This window comes from Garra rufa, chromosome 19 (assembly GCF_049309525.1).
Source record: "Garra rufa chromosome 19, GarRuf1.0, whole genome shotgun sequence".
Lineage (NCBI taxonomy): Eukaryota > Metazoa > Chordata > Actinopteri > Cypriniformes > Cyprinidae > Garra > Garra rufa.
The window spans coordinates 10,940,208-10,958,629 of NC_133379.1; the positions used below are offsets into that span (position 1 = coordinate 10,940,208).

Genomic DNA, 18,422 nt, shown 5'->3' on the forward strand with positions numbered 1-18,422 from the left:
GTTTTGTGGTCCAGGGTCACATATTATATTATATTATATTAATTTCTGGATGAATGGTCAATATAAAAAGGATACTAATAATTCCATTAAAAATATTGCGATAATTGCCTTTAAAGTTGTACAAATAAAGTTCTTAGCAATGCATATTAATAATAATAATAAAAAAGTTATATTGATATATTTATAAGTTATACTGAAGTTATATGATGTATTATAGTAAGAATTTTAGAACATATCTATATAAAACATGATCTTTACTTAATATCCTAATGATTTTTGGCATAAAATAAAAAAAATTGATCCGTACAATGTATACCCGTGCTATTTAAGACTGGTTTTGTGGTCCAGGGTAACATATTATATTATGTTACAGCCCTCCACTTTTATTTATATTATTTACGCCAATTCAACCGTAACAAGTACAGCTTCACCGGCAGTGAGGGAGTTAACAAGTACGTACTTGTGCAAAGAAGGCGGGGCCCCTGCCCTCTAGTCCATTTCCAGGAAACGAGCAGGCATATCAATATGCTGGTGATGGTTTTCAGGAGAAACTAAACGCGCAGGCGTGTTGCGGTGTGGATGGATTTGTGGGGGCCAGCGTGAACAGGGCGGCGTTTCTATGGTGAGGAGGTCTTTAATACGCCACATGGACCCGGACACATCGCACCCTCTGCGTCTGCTTTTACCGCGTTTGTCGGATGATACATTGTAACAGAGAGCTAGATCTCTCACAAATCGATCGTAGTCGTGTTTTAGACTTGTGTTCATTTATTTGAGGCCTCTCGGCGCTGATCAGGGGTCTCTGTTAAGCTTTTATGTAATGATCCGCGCTGGCAAGGAATATTCTGGACTCTTGTCTTAGCTGAGAATCAGTTTCCAGTCAAGACGTGACGTTTTGGAAATGCGTCTTCCTCCTTGACGATCATCTGTGAATACATCGCATCTTCTAGCCTAGTCTATAGATCTCTCCCACAGGTGTGTTTAACATAAAGGATGTGGATCTGATCAAACAGCTGAGGCTGGCCACCTCCTCGATCATTTCATCATTCGTTTCACTGATTTGACGTTAATGTTTCGCCAGGAGGTTGGTGTCCTGTCTTTTATTCCGTCTTGTTCGTACCTTTTCCAATACGAGCAGAGGAACATGTCTCGGTACAATATCTACAGTCTGCTGGACTGGATGTATGGAGGGGTGGACCCCATGTTTGAGGGCAATGGAGGGCCCGAGTGCGCAGCCTTCCTCTCTCCCCGCCAGAGAATATTTGAGACTCTGATCATTGTGTTCTTTTCTATCCTGGAAGTGCTGGTGGCCATCAAAAAGCTCAATGTCCCTAAAGAGGTCCGAGATGTGGGGAAGGATGGCAGGAGGAGCAAGGAGGACACCTGGGGCAAAAACCTGTTGCTTGTGGCTCTCTGCATGACTTTTGGAGTTGAGGTTGGGTTTAAGTTTGCCACCAAGACTGTCATCTACCTCCTCAATCCATGCCATGTGGTCACAATGGTGCAAGTAAGTATATCTATGAGAAAATCATGCAAATATATCGTGCGGATGTGGTTCTTCTGACAAAATATGGGCTGATAACTGCAAGGCTGCAGCTTTAAAATCAGTTGAACCAAACTAAACTATTGGAAAATTAGCAGTAGTGAAGGGTTTTGATGCAATACGTTTTGTTTAGCTTCCAAGCTTTGAATGTCAGTGCATGCACTGCTCATTTATGAAATGTGTTTTTACGTTGCGTAACACACCTGGATGCAGTTCTGAACTTGTTATCATTTGCAGTTCCCCTCTTATAGTTAGCAGGCTCTCAGAACATAGGAAGGAAATGAGACCTCTTGGCTCATTTAAAGAGAGATAATTTCTAAAAAGGAGGAAGTATTGTATTTTCGTTTTTTTATTGTTGGTTTTTTTGCAAGTGGTTAAACTAATGTACACTGAAAAAAAGCACAGTAAATTTGCATAATTTCTATTTGGCAAGTATTTGAATGCACATTTTTTTAAGTAAAATTTAAATATGGAATTAAGTCAAATCTACTTAACTAAGTTAAGTACAATTAGCAAAGGAAATAAGTAAAAAATGACTTAATTATTTTAAGTTTACTCTGCAGTCCTCCTGTCCAATTCTTTACTTTATTTAAACATCATAGCACTGACAAAAAAATGTTATTAAAGCATGTGGCTCGCTTATAAAGCTGTACGTTAGCCGTAAGTTGTTTTTAGGGTTATATGTTGACTATTTCAATACTTATCACATAATGCACAATGATGGTAACAATTAGTGAATAGTTTTTGAGTATTAATGGGTCATTTTGAGTAAAAAAATGAACTCTAAATGTTACAAAACAGCAAGTTACTTAACCTAACAACAAAAGCAACAATAACACAGTGTAAATACAACTCAAAAACAGCAAAAAATGTAACCTTATTAATTATTCATGCACAAGTACATGATGAGAACAACAGGATCATGGCTTTGACATTTACTTAAACAATCGTTGTGAAAATAACAAACAATTCCAAGTAAAAATACTTAAGTTCAAAATTCTAAATTATTTAATGTTGAAATTACAATTGTTTTCCTCTGTTATTTACTTCATTACAAATTCATTTTTATCAGTGTACAGTTTTCATGTACAGTTTCAGACCAGCTGAAAGACAAATAGTCTTTCATGTTCAGTCAAAAAGTTGTTTTTAAATATGAAAACAAATGCTTATTTAGGTGAATCTTATAAATTAGTTAAACAATTTCATATTACTCTAATGGGTGTGGGTATTTTAATATTTTATGTTAAAAATGTACTGTACAAAACACCATTTCTTTTTTACTTTTTACTGAAAAATGAATCTCTTGGAATTATCCAAATACTGCATTTAATCGAATTATCTGTTATTTACCCGTGGTAATTATTAGTATTATTTTAGTTGCATTCCTTGAGGCACACAAACCCATTAAATATAATTATTCCAATGACGCATGTGCATTTGTATGCATGATTAACTTACACTGTACATGTGATATGTGCACTGCTAAGAACATATTTGGTTGATAGTTTATTGAGTCATGTTCTATAATTTCCAAACTGGTTCTTAAAGGTATACACCCAATGATGGAAATTCTGTCATCTACTCTATTACTTTTTTTTTTTTTTGGGTGGAGTATCCCTTAGTATTTTAAAGCATGTGTAATGTTGGGAACTTTGAAGATAAAAAAGATGTCAATTCAATATTTAGGAGTCAGCAACCAAAATGTGTCAAACCCAAAAAGCCCTTTTATTTAGTATTTTCTTAGAGAGTCCGAAGGAATCAGTGAGTGCCGTTCAAAGGGAGGATGCAATGCAAGTAAAAATATGATGATTTTTTTTTGAGGGCCATCATGATCAATATATTTAAAAAATATATAGTTACATGCTCAGAAAGGAAAAATATTGAATGTATTGTGCTGGGAGCCCATAAATATATAGGCCTAGATGACGTATCACATTGGATAGTAAATTTCTAATATGTATTCACTATAGGGATGCACCGAAATGAATATTCTTGGCTGAAACCAAACAAAACTACACACAGATTCCCAGACGTGGTTTTTCATGTTTTTCCCCCATATATTTGCCAATTTTCATCATTGCTTTAATTAAACAGCCAATATTTGCTTTTTACACTTTTGTCTTGCTTTTCAAAAAAAAAAATCAATTACAAAACAACAATTTAAAAAATATTTTTTAACATTCTAGTAGACATTATAGCCTACCAACAAAGCACAATTTAACTTAACATATTATATTATTAAAATATTATAATTAATTAGTAAAATAAATTCTTTGGCCATTTTAAGACCCCCTTCTTTAATCAGGCATGTGTTTTTAATGTACAAATAAATGCAGCCTTGCTGAGCAAAGGAGAATGCTATAATCAATGTATTAATAGAGCTGTTGTAATGATTGTTATCATTATTTCTGTTACCTTGTTTTATTTGACAGAACGGCAGTAAAATCACAATACTAACATTTATGAATGTTGACTATTATTTTGGTGGAAACCCACAAGAAGACCTCAGTACTGCTTTTTGCTAACAGCAGCAGAATTATTAATGATTTTTATGAATGATTCAGCGCAGATTTTCCCCACTCTTTGGACTTTGAACCCTGGCTAAGGGGCTCATGCAGCGCTGTCAGAATACATACAATTTGTGCGTGTATTAGCCAACATAACATTCATTCAGTAGTTTAAGAACAGTTTAAGGCAAATTTGCGATACAGTAACCAGCAACAACCAGCCCTTTCTCTTCTCATGGAAGACATGCGATGCGATACTAAACAGTCTCTCGCTGTTGGTGCTTGTAATGATTTTTGCATCTTTCTCTGTCAGTTTTAAATGCTTCCACACTGCCAACATGTTTGCTGCATTAGTGCACGCCTCTATCTGATTGCATCACATCATTGTTTTGTATAATTTCTTCTGCCTTTTTGCATATTAGGCTGAACACAGCTTTTTTTGCTATTTTCGGCCTTATAATTTCGGTTGCCAATAATTCGATGCATCCCTAGTATTTGCCTTCATCACCACTGGTTTACATCCTTAGGATTTACACAAAAAAATCTTTTTTTTGGCAAATTGCTTGTACAGTTTCATTAAGGCTTTCTTTAAGCAAATGTATTAAAGGGACAGTTCACCAAAAAACTTTGATTTCACACTCATATGAGTTTTTGAAGAATGTTGGTCACTAAATAGTCGATGGTTAGTGTTTGGTTACCAACATCCTTCAAAACATCTGTGGCTATCCTTATATAACATTCTTGCAAGGTTCACTTGATATGCATTCTCATTTGCACAATTTCCAATATATTTGTTGACAGAAGTTCAAAGTATTTCACTAATGTTCCACCAAAATAAAAGCTGGAGGATTTGGCATGTTGACAGCTTAAGAGTCTGAATGATAGAAACTGATGAATTTAAGACACATATTGTGTGAAACCAAGTATAAACATCCTTCAAAGTAAGCGGTAGAGCCTTTGTTCTTTGTGTTTGGATGTCTCAGCACAGCAGTAGCTCACATTTTCATATGAATTAAATGTAATATCACAGTTAAACCTCTGTAAATGGCTAAGATTAACTTAATTTCAGGAGGCACTTCAAGTAAATATTTAACTTGGAAGGCGTTTGTCAAGTTTAGCAACTCTTAACCTAGATTAATAAATGCTATTTACACATGCCTAGTTACAGCATTGTTGGTTACAGTTAAATGAACTTGCATAACTAAACAGTAATACTGTTAATAAACTAATAACCAATTATATTTAACTACAAATATTTAAACCTGTACGTACTTTGTGGTGACTTCTGTGAAAAACAGTCCAATTCTCACTGTAAACTAGTTGTTTATTAGCATGCACATTATCATATTGGCTGTTCTGCATATTTTAGATTCCATAATCCTAACCTTAACAACTACTTTATGTACTATTAATAAAATAAGCAGCAAACTATTGAGGCAAAAGCCATGGTTAATAGTTAGTTAATAGAGAGAACTGGTCCCCAAACTAAACTGTGGACAAAACTGAAATGTTTTTTATACAAAAATGTTGCTAACACATTTTAACCTGAAAAATGGCATTAAGCGAACAATTTTAAACAATGGATAAAACAAGTATTTAATTCATTAAAAGAATACTTTAATATATGCAAAAAGCCACATGCAGATTTTTGGAAGATCTCTTGATGTTCTCGTACTTCTTGTCCGTTCATGACCATTAATAAGCCAGCTATAAGCCACTATGTTCGTGTTTTAGCCTATGGTTGAATGACACTATTGTAAGAGCTTTGTCATATGTTTGATCAAATCAAGTCAAGATTATTTATACAGCGCTTTTTACAATACAAGTTGTGTCAAAGCAACCTTACAGTATTAAAATAATAAAGTAAAATGTCGATAATAATGCAAGAGTTCTATATTGCAACAAAGTCAAATTGGGGAGGACTCATCTGGTTCCCATGGCCTTGTGCCGGTGGCCGTTTAGGGTAGGAGTTCTTTCTTGATGATCTGTCTCTGGGGCTCATCTAGTTGACATGGTATCCGCTGACATTCGGCTGTAGGTGTTGATCCACCATCGGCTCTTGGATTGGACTGGATCCGGGGGACTGCAGTGACCATCTGATCTGGATACGGACTGGATCTGTTTGCTATGGTGACCTGGGAATAAGAAACAAACAGACTAATATTAATGTAGATGCAAGAGTTCCAAGTTGCCACAAAATCAGATTGGAGAGGACTCTGGTTTTCGCTGTCTTGCGTCGATGGCCGTCTAGGTGATGAGGTCTTCACTAATGATCTGCATTTTGGACCAGCTGGAGTTTGTTTATTAAGCGTGCAGAACAACCACCCAATAAAGCATTACAATAATCTATCCTTGAGGTCATGAACGCATGGATTAACGTTTCTGCATTTGACATTGTGAGCATAGGTCGTAATTTCGATATTTTTTTAGATGAAAAAATGCGGTTTTGCAAATGCTAGAAATGTGTCTTTCGAAGGAAAGATTGCTATCGAATAGCACACCTAGGTTCCTGACTGATGACGACGAATTGACAGAGCAGTCATTCAGTATTAGACTGTGTTTTAGGTTATTACATGCGGAGGTTTAGGTCCAATAATTAACAGCTCTGTTTTTTCAGAATTTAGCAGTAAAAAATTTCTTGCCATCCAATTTTTTATTTTAACTATGCATTCTGTTAGTTTTTCAGATTGGTATGTGTCGCCAGGCCGTGAAGAAATATAGAGCTGCGTATTATCAGCATAACAGTGAAAGCTAACACCATGTTTCCTGATGGTATCTCCCAAGGGTAACATATAAAGTGTAAAAAGTAATGGCCCTAATACTGAGCCTTGAGGTACTCCATACTGCACTTGTGATTGATATGATACCTCGTCATTCACTGCTACGAATTGATGCCGGTCAGATAAGTACGATTCAAACCAAGCCAGTGCACTACCACTAATGCCAACATAATTTTCAAGTCTATTTAAAAGAATATTGTGGTCAATAGTATCAAACGCAGCACTAAGATCCAGTAGTACTAATAGAGAGATGCATCCACGATCGGTTGACAAGAGCAGGTCATTTGTAACTCTAATAAGAGCAGTCTCAGTACTATGATACGGTCTAAAACCTGACTGGAAATCCTCACAGATACCATTTTTCTCTAAGAAAGAACACAATTGTGAGGACACTACCTTTTCTAGTATCTTTGACAGAAAAGGGAGATTTGAAATCGGCCTGTAATTGTTTAATTCATTGGGATCAAGTTGAGTTTTTTTAATTAGAGGCTTAATAACAGCCAGTTTGAAAGTTTTGGGGACATATCCTAATGATAGTGACAATAATAATATTCAGAAGAGGATCTATGACTTCTGGAAGCACCTCTTTTAGTAGCTTAGATGGAACAGGGTCTAACATGCATGCTGTTGGTTTAAATGATTTAATAAGTTTGTGAAACTCTTCCTCTCCTATAGTTGAAAATGCATGGAATTGTTCCTCAGGAGATCTATAGCATGTCTGATGTGATACTGTAGCGGATGGCTGCATAGTTACAATTTTATCTTTAATAGTATCTATCTTGGTAGTAAAATAGTTCATGAAGTCATTACTGCTGTGCTGTTGGGAAAATTCAGCGCCTGTTGGTGCTTTATTCTTCGTTAATTTAGCCACTGTATTGAATAAATACCTAGGGTTATGTTTGTTTTCTTCTAAGAAAGATGAAAAATAATCTGATCTAGCAGTTTTTAATGCTTTTCTATAGGATATGTTACATTCACGCCAGGCTGTATGGAAAACCTCTAGTTTTGTTTTCTTCCAGCTGCGTTCCATTTTTCGTCGTGCTCTCTTCAGTGCACGAGTGTGTTCAGTATACCACGGCGTCGGACTGTTTTCCTTATATTAAACAATATTAAATCTAAAGTATGATTTCGGCAATGAGTAGGTCCTGACACGTGTTGTCTAACCCCAATTGAGTTCAGAATATCAATAAATGCTGATCCCAATGCATCTTTTTCATTATCAACATGGATGTTAAAATCACCCACTATTAAGACTTTATCTGCGGCCAACACTAACTCGGATAGAAAATCAGCAAATTCTTTAATAAAGTCTGTATGGTGCCCTGGTGGCCTGTATACAGTAGCCAGTACAAACGTCACAGGAGATTTATCATTAATACTTGATTCTTTGGATAATGTTATATGGAGTACCATTACTTTAAACGAGTTATACTTAAAGCCCGTTCTCTGAGAAACACTGAACATATTGCTATAAATTGTGCAAACACCTCCCCCCTTACCTTTTACACGTAGCACATGTTTGTAACAGTAATTTTGGGGGGTAGCCTCATTTAAACTAATGTAATCATCTGGTTTTAGCCAGGTATCTGTCAAACAGAGCACATCTAGCTTATGATCAGTGATCATATCATTACAAAAAGTGCTTTCGTAGAAAGTGACCTGATATTTAATAAGCCAAGCTTTATCATTTGTTTCTCAGTATTATATACATTTTTTATTTGTTGAACATCAATTAAATTGTTACTCTTACATTGCTTTGGACGTTTATTGTATTTTCTAGCTCGGGGAACAGACACAGTCTCTATAGTGTGATATCTACAGTCGTGGCCAAAAGTTTTGAGAATGACACAAATATTAGTTTTCACAAAGTTTGCTGCTCAACTGCTTTTAGATCTTTGTTTCAGTTGATTCTGTGATGTACTGAAATATAATTACAAGCACTTCATACGTTTCATTACATTTATGCAAAGAGTCAGTATTTGCAGTGTTGGCCCTTCTTTTTCAGGACCTCTGCAATTTGACTGGGCATGCTCTCAATCAACTTGTGGGCCAAATCCTGACTGATAGCAACCCATTCTTTCATAATCACTTCTTGGAGTTTGTCAGAATTAGTGGGTTTTTGTTTGTCCACCCGCCTCTTGAGGATTGACCACAAATTTTAAGATCTGGGGTGTTTCCAGGCCATGGACCCAAAATGTCAACGTTTTGGTCCACGAGCCACTTAGTTATCACTTTTGCCTTATGGCACAGTGCTCCATCGTGCTGGAAAAGGCATTGTTCTTCACCAAACTGTTGTTGGATTGTTGGAGGCTGTTTTGGTACCATTCTTTATTCATGGCTGTGTTTTTGGGCAAAATTGTGAGTGAGCCCACTCCCTTGAATGAGAAGCAACCCCACACATGAATGGTCTCAGAATGCTGTACTGTTGGCATGACACAGGACTGATGGTAGCGCTCACCTTTTCTTCTCTGGACAAGCCTTTTTCAGATGCCCCAAACAATCGGAAAGAGGCTTCATCGGAGAATATGACTTTGGCCCAGTCCTCAGCAGTCCATTCGCCATACTTTTTGCAGAAGATCAATCTGTCCCTGATGTTTTTTTTTTGGAGAGAAGTGGCTTCTTTGCTGCCCTTCTTGACACCAGGCCATCTTCCAAAAGTCTTCGCCTCACTGTGCGTTCAGATACGCACACACCTGCCTGCTGCCATTCCTGATCAAGCTCTGCACTGGTGGCACTCCGATCCCGCAGCTGAATCCTCTTTAGGAGACGATCCTGGCGCTTGCTGGACTTTCTTGGATGCCCTGAAGCCTTCTTAACAATGCAGTGAAAGTTTTTTTCGGGATTAAGTTAATTTTCATGGCAAAGAAGGACTAAGCAATTCATCTGATCACTCTTCATAACATTCTGGAGTATATGCAAATTGCTATTATAAAAACTTAAGCAGCAACTTTTCCAATTTCCAATATTTATGTAATTCTAAACTTTTGGCCACGACTGTAGGTGAAAGGGTCTCTATGTGCTGAGAATTAACTGATTTCTGTGACGTGAGGCGGCTAGCAGACGGTCGGTTTAGCCAGTCTGTCTGCTTCCTGACCTGGGCCCCAGTTAGTCAAGTGCAAACGCTAAGACTATGTGCCATATTTCTAGATAGGAGAGATGCTCCACATCCGGAGGGATGAAGACCATCTCTTTTCAACAGGTCGGGTCTGCCCCAGAAACTCGTCCAATTGTCTATGAAACCTATGTTATTTCGCGGGCACCACTTTGACATCCAGCCATTTAACGATGACAATCTACTATGTATCTCGTCACCACGGTAAGCAGGGAGGGGACCAGAGCATATTACAGTGTCTGACATCGTACTTGCAAGTTCACACACCTCTATAACATTATTTTTAGTGATCTCCGACTGGCGAAGTCGAACATCATTAGTGCCAACGTGAATAACAATCTTACTGAATTTACGTTTAGCATTAGCCAGCACTTTTAAATTTGCCAAGATGTCAGGCGCTCTGGCTCCCGGTAAACACTGGACTATGGTGGCTGGAGTCTCTATTTTCACGTTCCGTACAATAGAATCGCCAATTACTAGAGCACTTTCATCAGGTTTCTCAGTGGGTGCATCACTGAGTGGGGAGAACCTGTTTGATGTCCTGATCAGAACGGAAGAGCGGTGTTTTGACCCGCAACTATGCCGTCTCACAGTCACCCAGTTGCCCTGCTGCACAGGCGCTGTAACTACCGGAACCGAACAATTTGCATGGCTCCCTGAGCTAGTCACATCCAAAGCCGTATCTAAGTCCCTCACATTCTTACTATCCTCCATTAAAGTTTGGATGTGTGTCTCTAGTTCTGAACTCTTCTCTGTCAGCCTAGCTATTTCCTTGCATTTATCACATGTATAAGGCTCACTGCCGACAGAGATAGATAAGCTATACATGTGGCAGGTGGTGCAGACAACAATAGCAAGAGAAGAAGCCATTACTCACCGTTTTTGTAGAATGGTTCCAACTTACCACTGTTGTTTTGATGAACTCTTGAAGAGAGGGATGGGAGGAGGAACAACGGAGTGAATAGGACGTAAAAGGAATCGCGATTCGCAAGCTAATCGGCTAACGGAATGCTAACTTGTTGCAAATCGTGGTTGTGGAATAAAAGCGAAACGGTTCGCGAGAGAGAAAGGAGGCAAGCTAAATAGCTAACCCACTGCACTCGCGGTTAACGGGTAAAGTGAGCGGTCAGATTAGTGTGATGGATAACTTAAGTCTGTTGGGAGTAAAGCTGTTTTTAATTACTTTAAACAGCAGAGAGTAATAATAAGATAGAGATTTCTAAAGAAAAACAAGCTCCAGAAAGCTACAATCACAGAGAGCTAAAAACACAAACCACACGGCAGCTGCATCATTGATGCTATTGCTTCCCTGTTTACTGTAAACGCTGCTTTGAAACAATCTCTCTTGTATAGAGCACTATATAAATAAAGGTAAAGAGAAGCACAGATCTCAAAGCTAATCTAATAGAAAAAAGGAAGCACCATGAAATCGTCAATTGAAATTGTGAATTGAAAATATGCCTAATGGAAATGTCAATTGTGCAAAAACTCCCATATATCGAAAAAAATTTAACGCTCACATGAGGTGGTTTTTCTAGCAGTTCGAAAAAAGGAATATTTCGCAAAACAGCAATTGAAATTTACAGGTTACATTCGATTAAATATAGCCAAAATCCCACAAAGATCTGTTGCCGTGACATATCACGAGACAAAAAAATGGTTAATGAAAATGCCGCCATTTTGCAATACTTTTTAATCAACATTTATATAATAGCACCAAAGTTTTGCGCAAATCTGTAGTACTCAGGCATTTTTTTTTATTCTCATATAAAAACCAACTAGGTAAATCCTTGCTGGATTTGAAGTCCAGCCCCAGATTGCCTGTCTTTTACGGCATGCTATGATGCCTCTCTATCAGACTTCAAATATGCAAACTCAGCTTGTGTTCACAAGCACAGTATGCCATAGGAACTCTATGACTCCACTCATGTCAATAAACTTATTTGTCCAAGTCTTACAGTATGTGAACAAGGTCACAGACTTATCATTTGGTAAATATCAAAGCTAAAATAGTTGGGAATTGTCAACGGCTTCAATTGAGCTCAGACACAAACAATTTGAGTGTAAAACCAATAGTAACAATAATGCACAAGTGGACATGAGAAAAGCAACGTGCTTCACTTTGTGTACAGAATTTAACGAAATGGCAATAGATTAATAGCATGTTTTTAATGTGAGTACATCCTTCCTGTAAACCTTGTGAGAAAAAAAAAACAAAGCAATTTAACTTTTATTTGACAGGATACATTAGGCGGAATTACTTTAGCCTCAATAAATGGAGCAGCATTAAGAAGACGACACTAATGTACTCGGTGCTAAAGATGATTGATACGTGTTGTTTTGTAGGATGAGATCAGTATAATGCACAGCATTATCGATCAGAGCTCATCCAGCTGTTCAGTAAAAAAACAAACCAAAATAAAAAGAATATAATTCATTTGTTGGCCAGATATGCAGAATTTTGTGTTGAATGTCAAAGCCACCATCAGTTAAGAGACATGAGATGATCCACCAATGATGTTTGCATATATTTGATTATGCAAACATGATGTTTTGATGAAGGAGAAGATTAGGAGTTCAGTCTGTTCCTGAGAAGGTTGTTGATAGTCCTGGTTTCTGTTCACTTATGGAAAAGAGCATAAGCAAATTTTTTTTTGTTGTTGAGTTAACAATTCCTATTAAAGGAACAACAATACAATGAACAACTGTATTCTCGTTAACTAACGTTAATGAAGATTAGTAAATACAGTAACAAATGTATTGCTCATGGTTAGTTCATGTTAGTTAATACATTACAATAAGGTTCATTAGTTAAACATTAGTTAAAGTGTTACCAAAAAAAAATCAATTTTCTCACCATCATGTCATTTCAAATTCATTTTCATTAGAGTTTAATACGGAACACAAATTAAGATGTTTTAATGAAACCTGAGAGATATCGGTTTATCCATTGAAAGTCCAGGCAATCAAAACTTTTAAGATTCAAAAAGTTTATAAAGGCATCATAAAATAAATCCATATGAATTAAGGGGTTTAATCCAAGCCTCGTGAAGAGATGTGATCGCTTTGTATGATACACAGATTTGATTTAGACTTTGAGTGCATTGTATATATGTGTCTCATTCTAAAACAAGCTTCCATGTTCACCACATGTGATTCGCTCTATGTGTTTATATGTGAATAAACTGTTAAATTTAATCTGTTCATCGTATAAAGCTCACATGTTCTTCAGAAAATGGCCCAGTTTAGTTTAGACTATCATTGAATTAAATAAGCACTTGAAAAAAATATTGGAATTGTAAAAAAACAATGTTTCTATATTTGAATTGGTGTAATACTATTATCATAATTGTTCACTGTGCCACTCTGGAGCATATTGCACAAAATAGTGAAAGCATTATCATCATCTTATACAACGTCAGATTCTTCTCTAGTTTGACTCACCTGGGATAATGATATTTGCTGACAGGGTTCAACTTCCTTCCTTCTTATGTTACGCTCCCAGACTGCTCTTCATATCCAAAGAGGGAAATGCTGGATATCCTCCCAGCGGATACTAAATTATGCCAATTTGTGATATCATTAACCCTAGATTTGCTATGGCTTGTGACCAACCTTTTTTTTTTTTCCTGTTAGCATTCTCACTAGTAAACAAATGTCTCTATAATTTTAAACATTGAAAATTGTATTCTAATATTAACATTAGTTTGAATTGATTATATAAAAGACTTTAAATTGGAGATTGTTTGAACAACTCCACTGAGCTTAAATTTGAACAGTTTACGTTGATGGTATTGTTAAACTGGTGTGTTTGCATTTCAGAGAATCAATAAGGAAAACAAACATGATCAGGGAATATACAAAAGTAAATACACCCATCACATTTCAGTGACCATTTTAGTACATCTTCTCAAGGTACAATACTATAGAAATGAAACTTGGATATATTTTAGAGTAGTCAATGTGCAGCTTGTATAACAGTATAGATTTATTGTCCCCTGAAAATTACTCAACATACAGCCATTATTGTCAGAATAGCTGGCAACAAAATCTTGTCCATAGTGTCAATATTTTGTGTTTGCACCATTGTTATCTGGCACTGCCTTAATCATCCTGGGCATGGAATTGACCAGAATTGACGTTAGACACATGGTGCTTCTCCACCTTACACTTGAGGATGCCCCACAGGTGCTTACTCTACCTCTACTCCACTCCACTCCATCACCTTCAGCCTCCTCAGCAAGGCAGTTGTCATCTTGGGGGTGTGTTTATGATCGTTATCATGTCGGGAAAACTGCCATTTGGCCTAGTTTCTGAAGGGAAGGCATCATGTTCTGCTTCAGAATGTACAGTATATAATGGAATCCATGTTTCCCTCAATGAACTGCAGCTCTCCAGTACCAGCAGCACTCATGCAGCCCCAGCTTGATTGTAGGCAAGATGCAATTTTCTTGGTACTCCTCACCAGGGCATCACCACACATGCTGGACACCATCTGAGCCAAACAAGTTTATCTTATAGTCTCATCAGACATGGTTCCAGTTATTCATGCTCTTGGGCAGGTTGTCTTCAGCAAACTGTTTGCATGCTTTTTTGTGAGCCATTGTTGCAGTGTGCGGCGTATGGTCCAAGCACTGACAAGCTAGCCTTTTACTTCTGCAGCCTTTAAAGCAATGCTGGCAGCACTCGTTTTTTTTTTTTTTTTTTTTTTTTTTTTTAAAGCCAGGTTCTGCACTTGACGCACAGAGCATGTTCCAAATGGAACCCATCTTGGAAAACCTCCTTATGACCCTTTTGTTGCAAGCTATTTTGACAAAAATAACTGTATGTTGAGTAATTTTCAGAAGACCAGTAAATCTATACTGATACACAAGTTGCACATTGACTACTCTAAAATATATCCAAATTTCATTTCTATAGTATTGTCTAGTATTAGTATAAGAATTATTTCTGCCATAATAAGTGTCAGAGTTGCTTTGGGAGTAGTTCTCAATGCAACAGTGAACTGGAGAAAAATGTCATGTTATCTCCAGGTCTTCACTTTTCAGTAGCTGAATGTCTGTTTGATTAACGCTCAGCTGCGGAGAATGTCATAAACTTGTGACATAAGCTTGGCCCTTGGCCAAAAGATTGCATTTCTATACCTTCAATACCTAAGGCCACACAATGCGTGGCATTGAACAGAGCCTTCATTTGCAGCAGATATGTTGGCTTGAATGAGAGTATGGTTTAAGCATTTATTTGTTTTTGACTTAAAATTGCTGTCATCATTTAATCAATCTAATGTGTAGTAGTTTGCATTACGAGTTTTGCTGCTTCATGTATTATCTGTTTTGCCAAAAAGAGTCGTTGTTACTGAGCTTTACCACTTTATCACTTCATCTTTTGCAGATCTTCCTGCTTGCATGTCCCCCCTGTAAAACTGCAATGGTTATCTTTAGGTAAGTACTCAGTAACATGTTGCACTCCAGAGAACTGTGAGCTTTTACCTTAACTCTTGTTCTTCTTGTGCAGTTTAAGTTTAGTGACAGTAACCACTGCAGTGTCTAGCCTTTCCAGCATATAAGGAATGCAAACCTATGCATATCACCAGACTCTTCTTAAAATAGCCTTTCAACCTTTCAACTTTTTCTGTGAATGATTAGGATACTTAGCAGCAGTAGCGTGAGTTACGTAATCAGACTGCTCTTTCCAAGTTCCTGTCATGCATTACTTTTTCATTTACGAGAAAAAGTTACTTTTTTAAATAAGTAATGCCAGTTACATCGTTTTCCCGTTCTTGTCCGCAAGTTGAGAGAAATCAAGAGTAAGTGGAGAGGTGTTGTGTGCACTGTCAACGCGATGCTACTGTACTTCTAGTTTAAATGTAAACATGGATTTACTTCTCTCACTTGCACAAAAACCGATTCAGTATTCCTCAAAATGAATAAAAGCAGTGAAATGTAAACTCAGAATATGACACAAACCTATATGTAAAATATGGTAACACAAATATCCTTTAGCCTAAGGCTTATTCATTTCACTTTTGGTGTTAGAGGGCTTTTACATTTGCCAACATTTATTTTTTATTTTATTTTTTTTATTAAAAACAAACAAGCAAGCCTAGCCCAGATGAGAAAAAAGTAACCAGGGTTCCTGTGGGGTTTGGAAAAGTATAGAATTTGATTTTAAATATTTTCCCGGTCTGGAAAAGGATTGGAAAAAGAAAGCAGCGTATAGACGAAATATTTGTGTTTCCAGACTTTTGCTCGCATTTAGTTTTGTATAATAGAAAATTAAGAATTTAATAAAAATGTTTATTCTTTTTGTACAAGAAGTAAAGAGACCCGAGGACTTGAATACTGCCCTAATAAAAGCCAAATTTTAAACACCTTTTTTTTTTTTTTTTTTTACAGTACCAGTCTTTTTTAATAGACCCTTGGCATATTGGTTTCTCTGCCGCCACAGAAGATGTGCTAAATAGGACATTATGCCTTGTCATGTGCATCCATGTTCTCACTTTATTCATAGTAAGATGGCAGTGATACATTAGGAAATTGGCTATATAAAACTAGAAATTGCAATGCACAAGCATGCAAAAAAATCCAATGTGAATTATTTCTTAAGGGCACAAAAAAGTTAAAGTCTTTATTATTATTATTATTATTATTATTATTATTATTATTATTATTATTATTATTATTATTATTTTAGGAGCTCTTTGTTGTCACTTTGAGAAAATTAATTAAAAAATAAAAATATTTACAGGTGACAACTATATACCAAATATGAAGCTGAAAATAATGCTCTGTGTACCATTTATGTTAAATATAGTCTGAAAATCTAGTGAAAGGTAATAACACAAAAGTAACAAAAAACATTACTTTCCATAAAAAGTAACTAAGTACTGCAATTAGTTAATTTTTTTAAGGGAGTAGTAGTAATGCAATATTGTAAAGTGTTTTTATATATATATATATATATATATATATATATATATATATAAGAACTTTCCCCAACACTGCTTATCAGTTGCTGTGTTGGAAATAAACCATGTCTCCTATAGTCATATTATATATTCATCTCTTTTAATAATGTGGCCTTGTGCTAGTTGATCTAGGCTTGAAGGTAGTACGTGATCAATATTATGCCCTTGAGCAAAGGCACTTAACCCCTGGAACCGCAAACAATGCTGTTATTATACAGTAAATTGCTTTGGATAGGATGTGTCTACTTAAATGACAGTGGACTAAAATTTAATTTGGCTTTTCATTTTGAGAATTAGCTGACCCTGTGGCTGAGAGTTCATTCTCAACCTCACAAGTGTAATGATTCTAAACTTATAAACATTAATATTAATAATAACTTAAAGTGAGTGTGAGAGCGTCAGATAATTCCTTTCTGTATTAAGGGCCACCAGCCAGAAATTTCAATTTGACAGTAGAGAACAATCATAGAAGATTGTTGAAAAGTGTAAGGTCCAAGATCCAAAGGTTTTTTTTATTTTTTTTTTAACAATTAGGACACAATGTAAAGATATTTTAAAACATTCAGTATTCTCTTAAGCAATATATATAAATAACCGTGACTTGACTTGATGATATAAAACTGCATGTTTAATCATGTTTAAGTAATGAATAGTTGCTATGATATATCCTCTCTAATGTCACTTCATAAACATAAGCTCTTTTGTAAAACCGTTGCTATTTTAACAGAGCGGTGTTAATGTCCCTGTTTTGACTTTTCATTATAAGTGACATGGTGGGGCTAAATTCCTCACAGGAGCTTTTAATGTCCTGAATGTGAGACATGCTGAATTGGTAATGTCACCAGATGGCAATAAATTATGAACAACACCAGAATGACCTGAATTTTAGATTGTTCACATTATAAATTGGTTTCTGTTAAAACGAAGCTTGAATTCTTGCTTTTCTACATTTTGATGTGAAAAACTCATGTAATGCAACTCACTATTAACTCACCAAAAGACCATCAAGTACATCACAGATTACGTGTGTATTACAATGTAAACTAGTGGCTGTGAATTCAGATGGCTGTTTTTAAATGAGTGCAAATGAGGTAAGCTTGGAGCATAGTAATGAGTTGTTTTAGACCAGCACATTAGTTAGAACTGACTTGAATTCAACATGAGCAATGCTGTGTTTCAGAAAAGAGTTTGAACCAAAATCCAACGGATAATGTACAAAATAGTGGAAGTGTAAGTGAAAATAATATTACTGCTTTAAAATTCAGAAATATTACTTGGGCCAATCTACTGCTGTCCCACAACCAAAAAATAAATTAAGAGCATTTAAGTATTCAGATCTTAGGTGTTTACTAAACCCACAATATTAAAATATCAGTAAGCTTAATAAAAAATAAAATCATAATTTATTGGGAACTTTTAATTTAAACCGTAACTCCTAAGTTTTAACTTGGGGGTTAATTTAAACGAAAAATATTGAAATCATTTTTGCATTTTATTTCATTGTTGTTTTTAA

At 36.1% G+C, this 18,422-nt stretch overlaps 1 protein-coding gene across 1 annotated transcript in view; it reads left to right on the forward strand.

The window, feature by feature from the left end:
* The first annotated feature begins 555 nt into the window (after window positions 1–555).
* Window positions 556–18,422, forward strand: part of LOC141292505 (transmembrane protein 164) — a 36,846-nt gene continuing 18,979 nt past the window's right edge. The window contains exons 1-2 of the mRNA XM_073824527.1: window positions 556–1,507; window positions 15,334–15,383. Of these exons, the coding sequence (XP_073680628.1) occupies window positions 1,070–1,507; window positions 15,334–15,383 (488 nt within the window). The 5' untranslated portion in view covers window positions 556–1,069. The remainder of the gene's footprint in view (window positions 1,508–15,333; window positions 15,384–18,422) is intronic.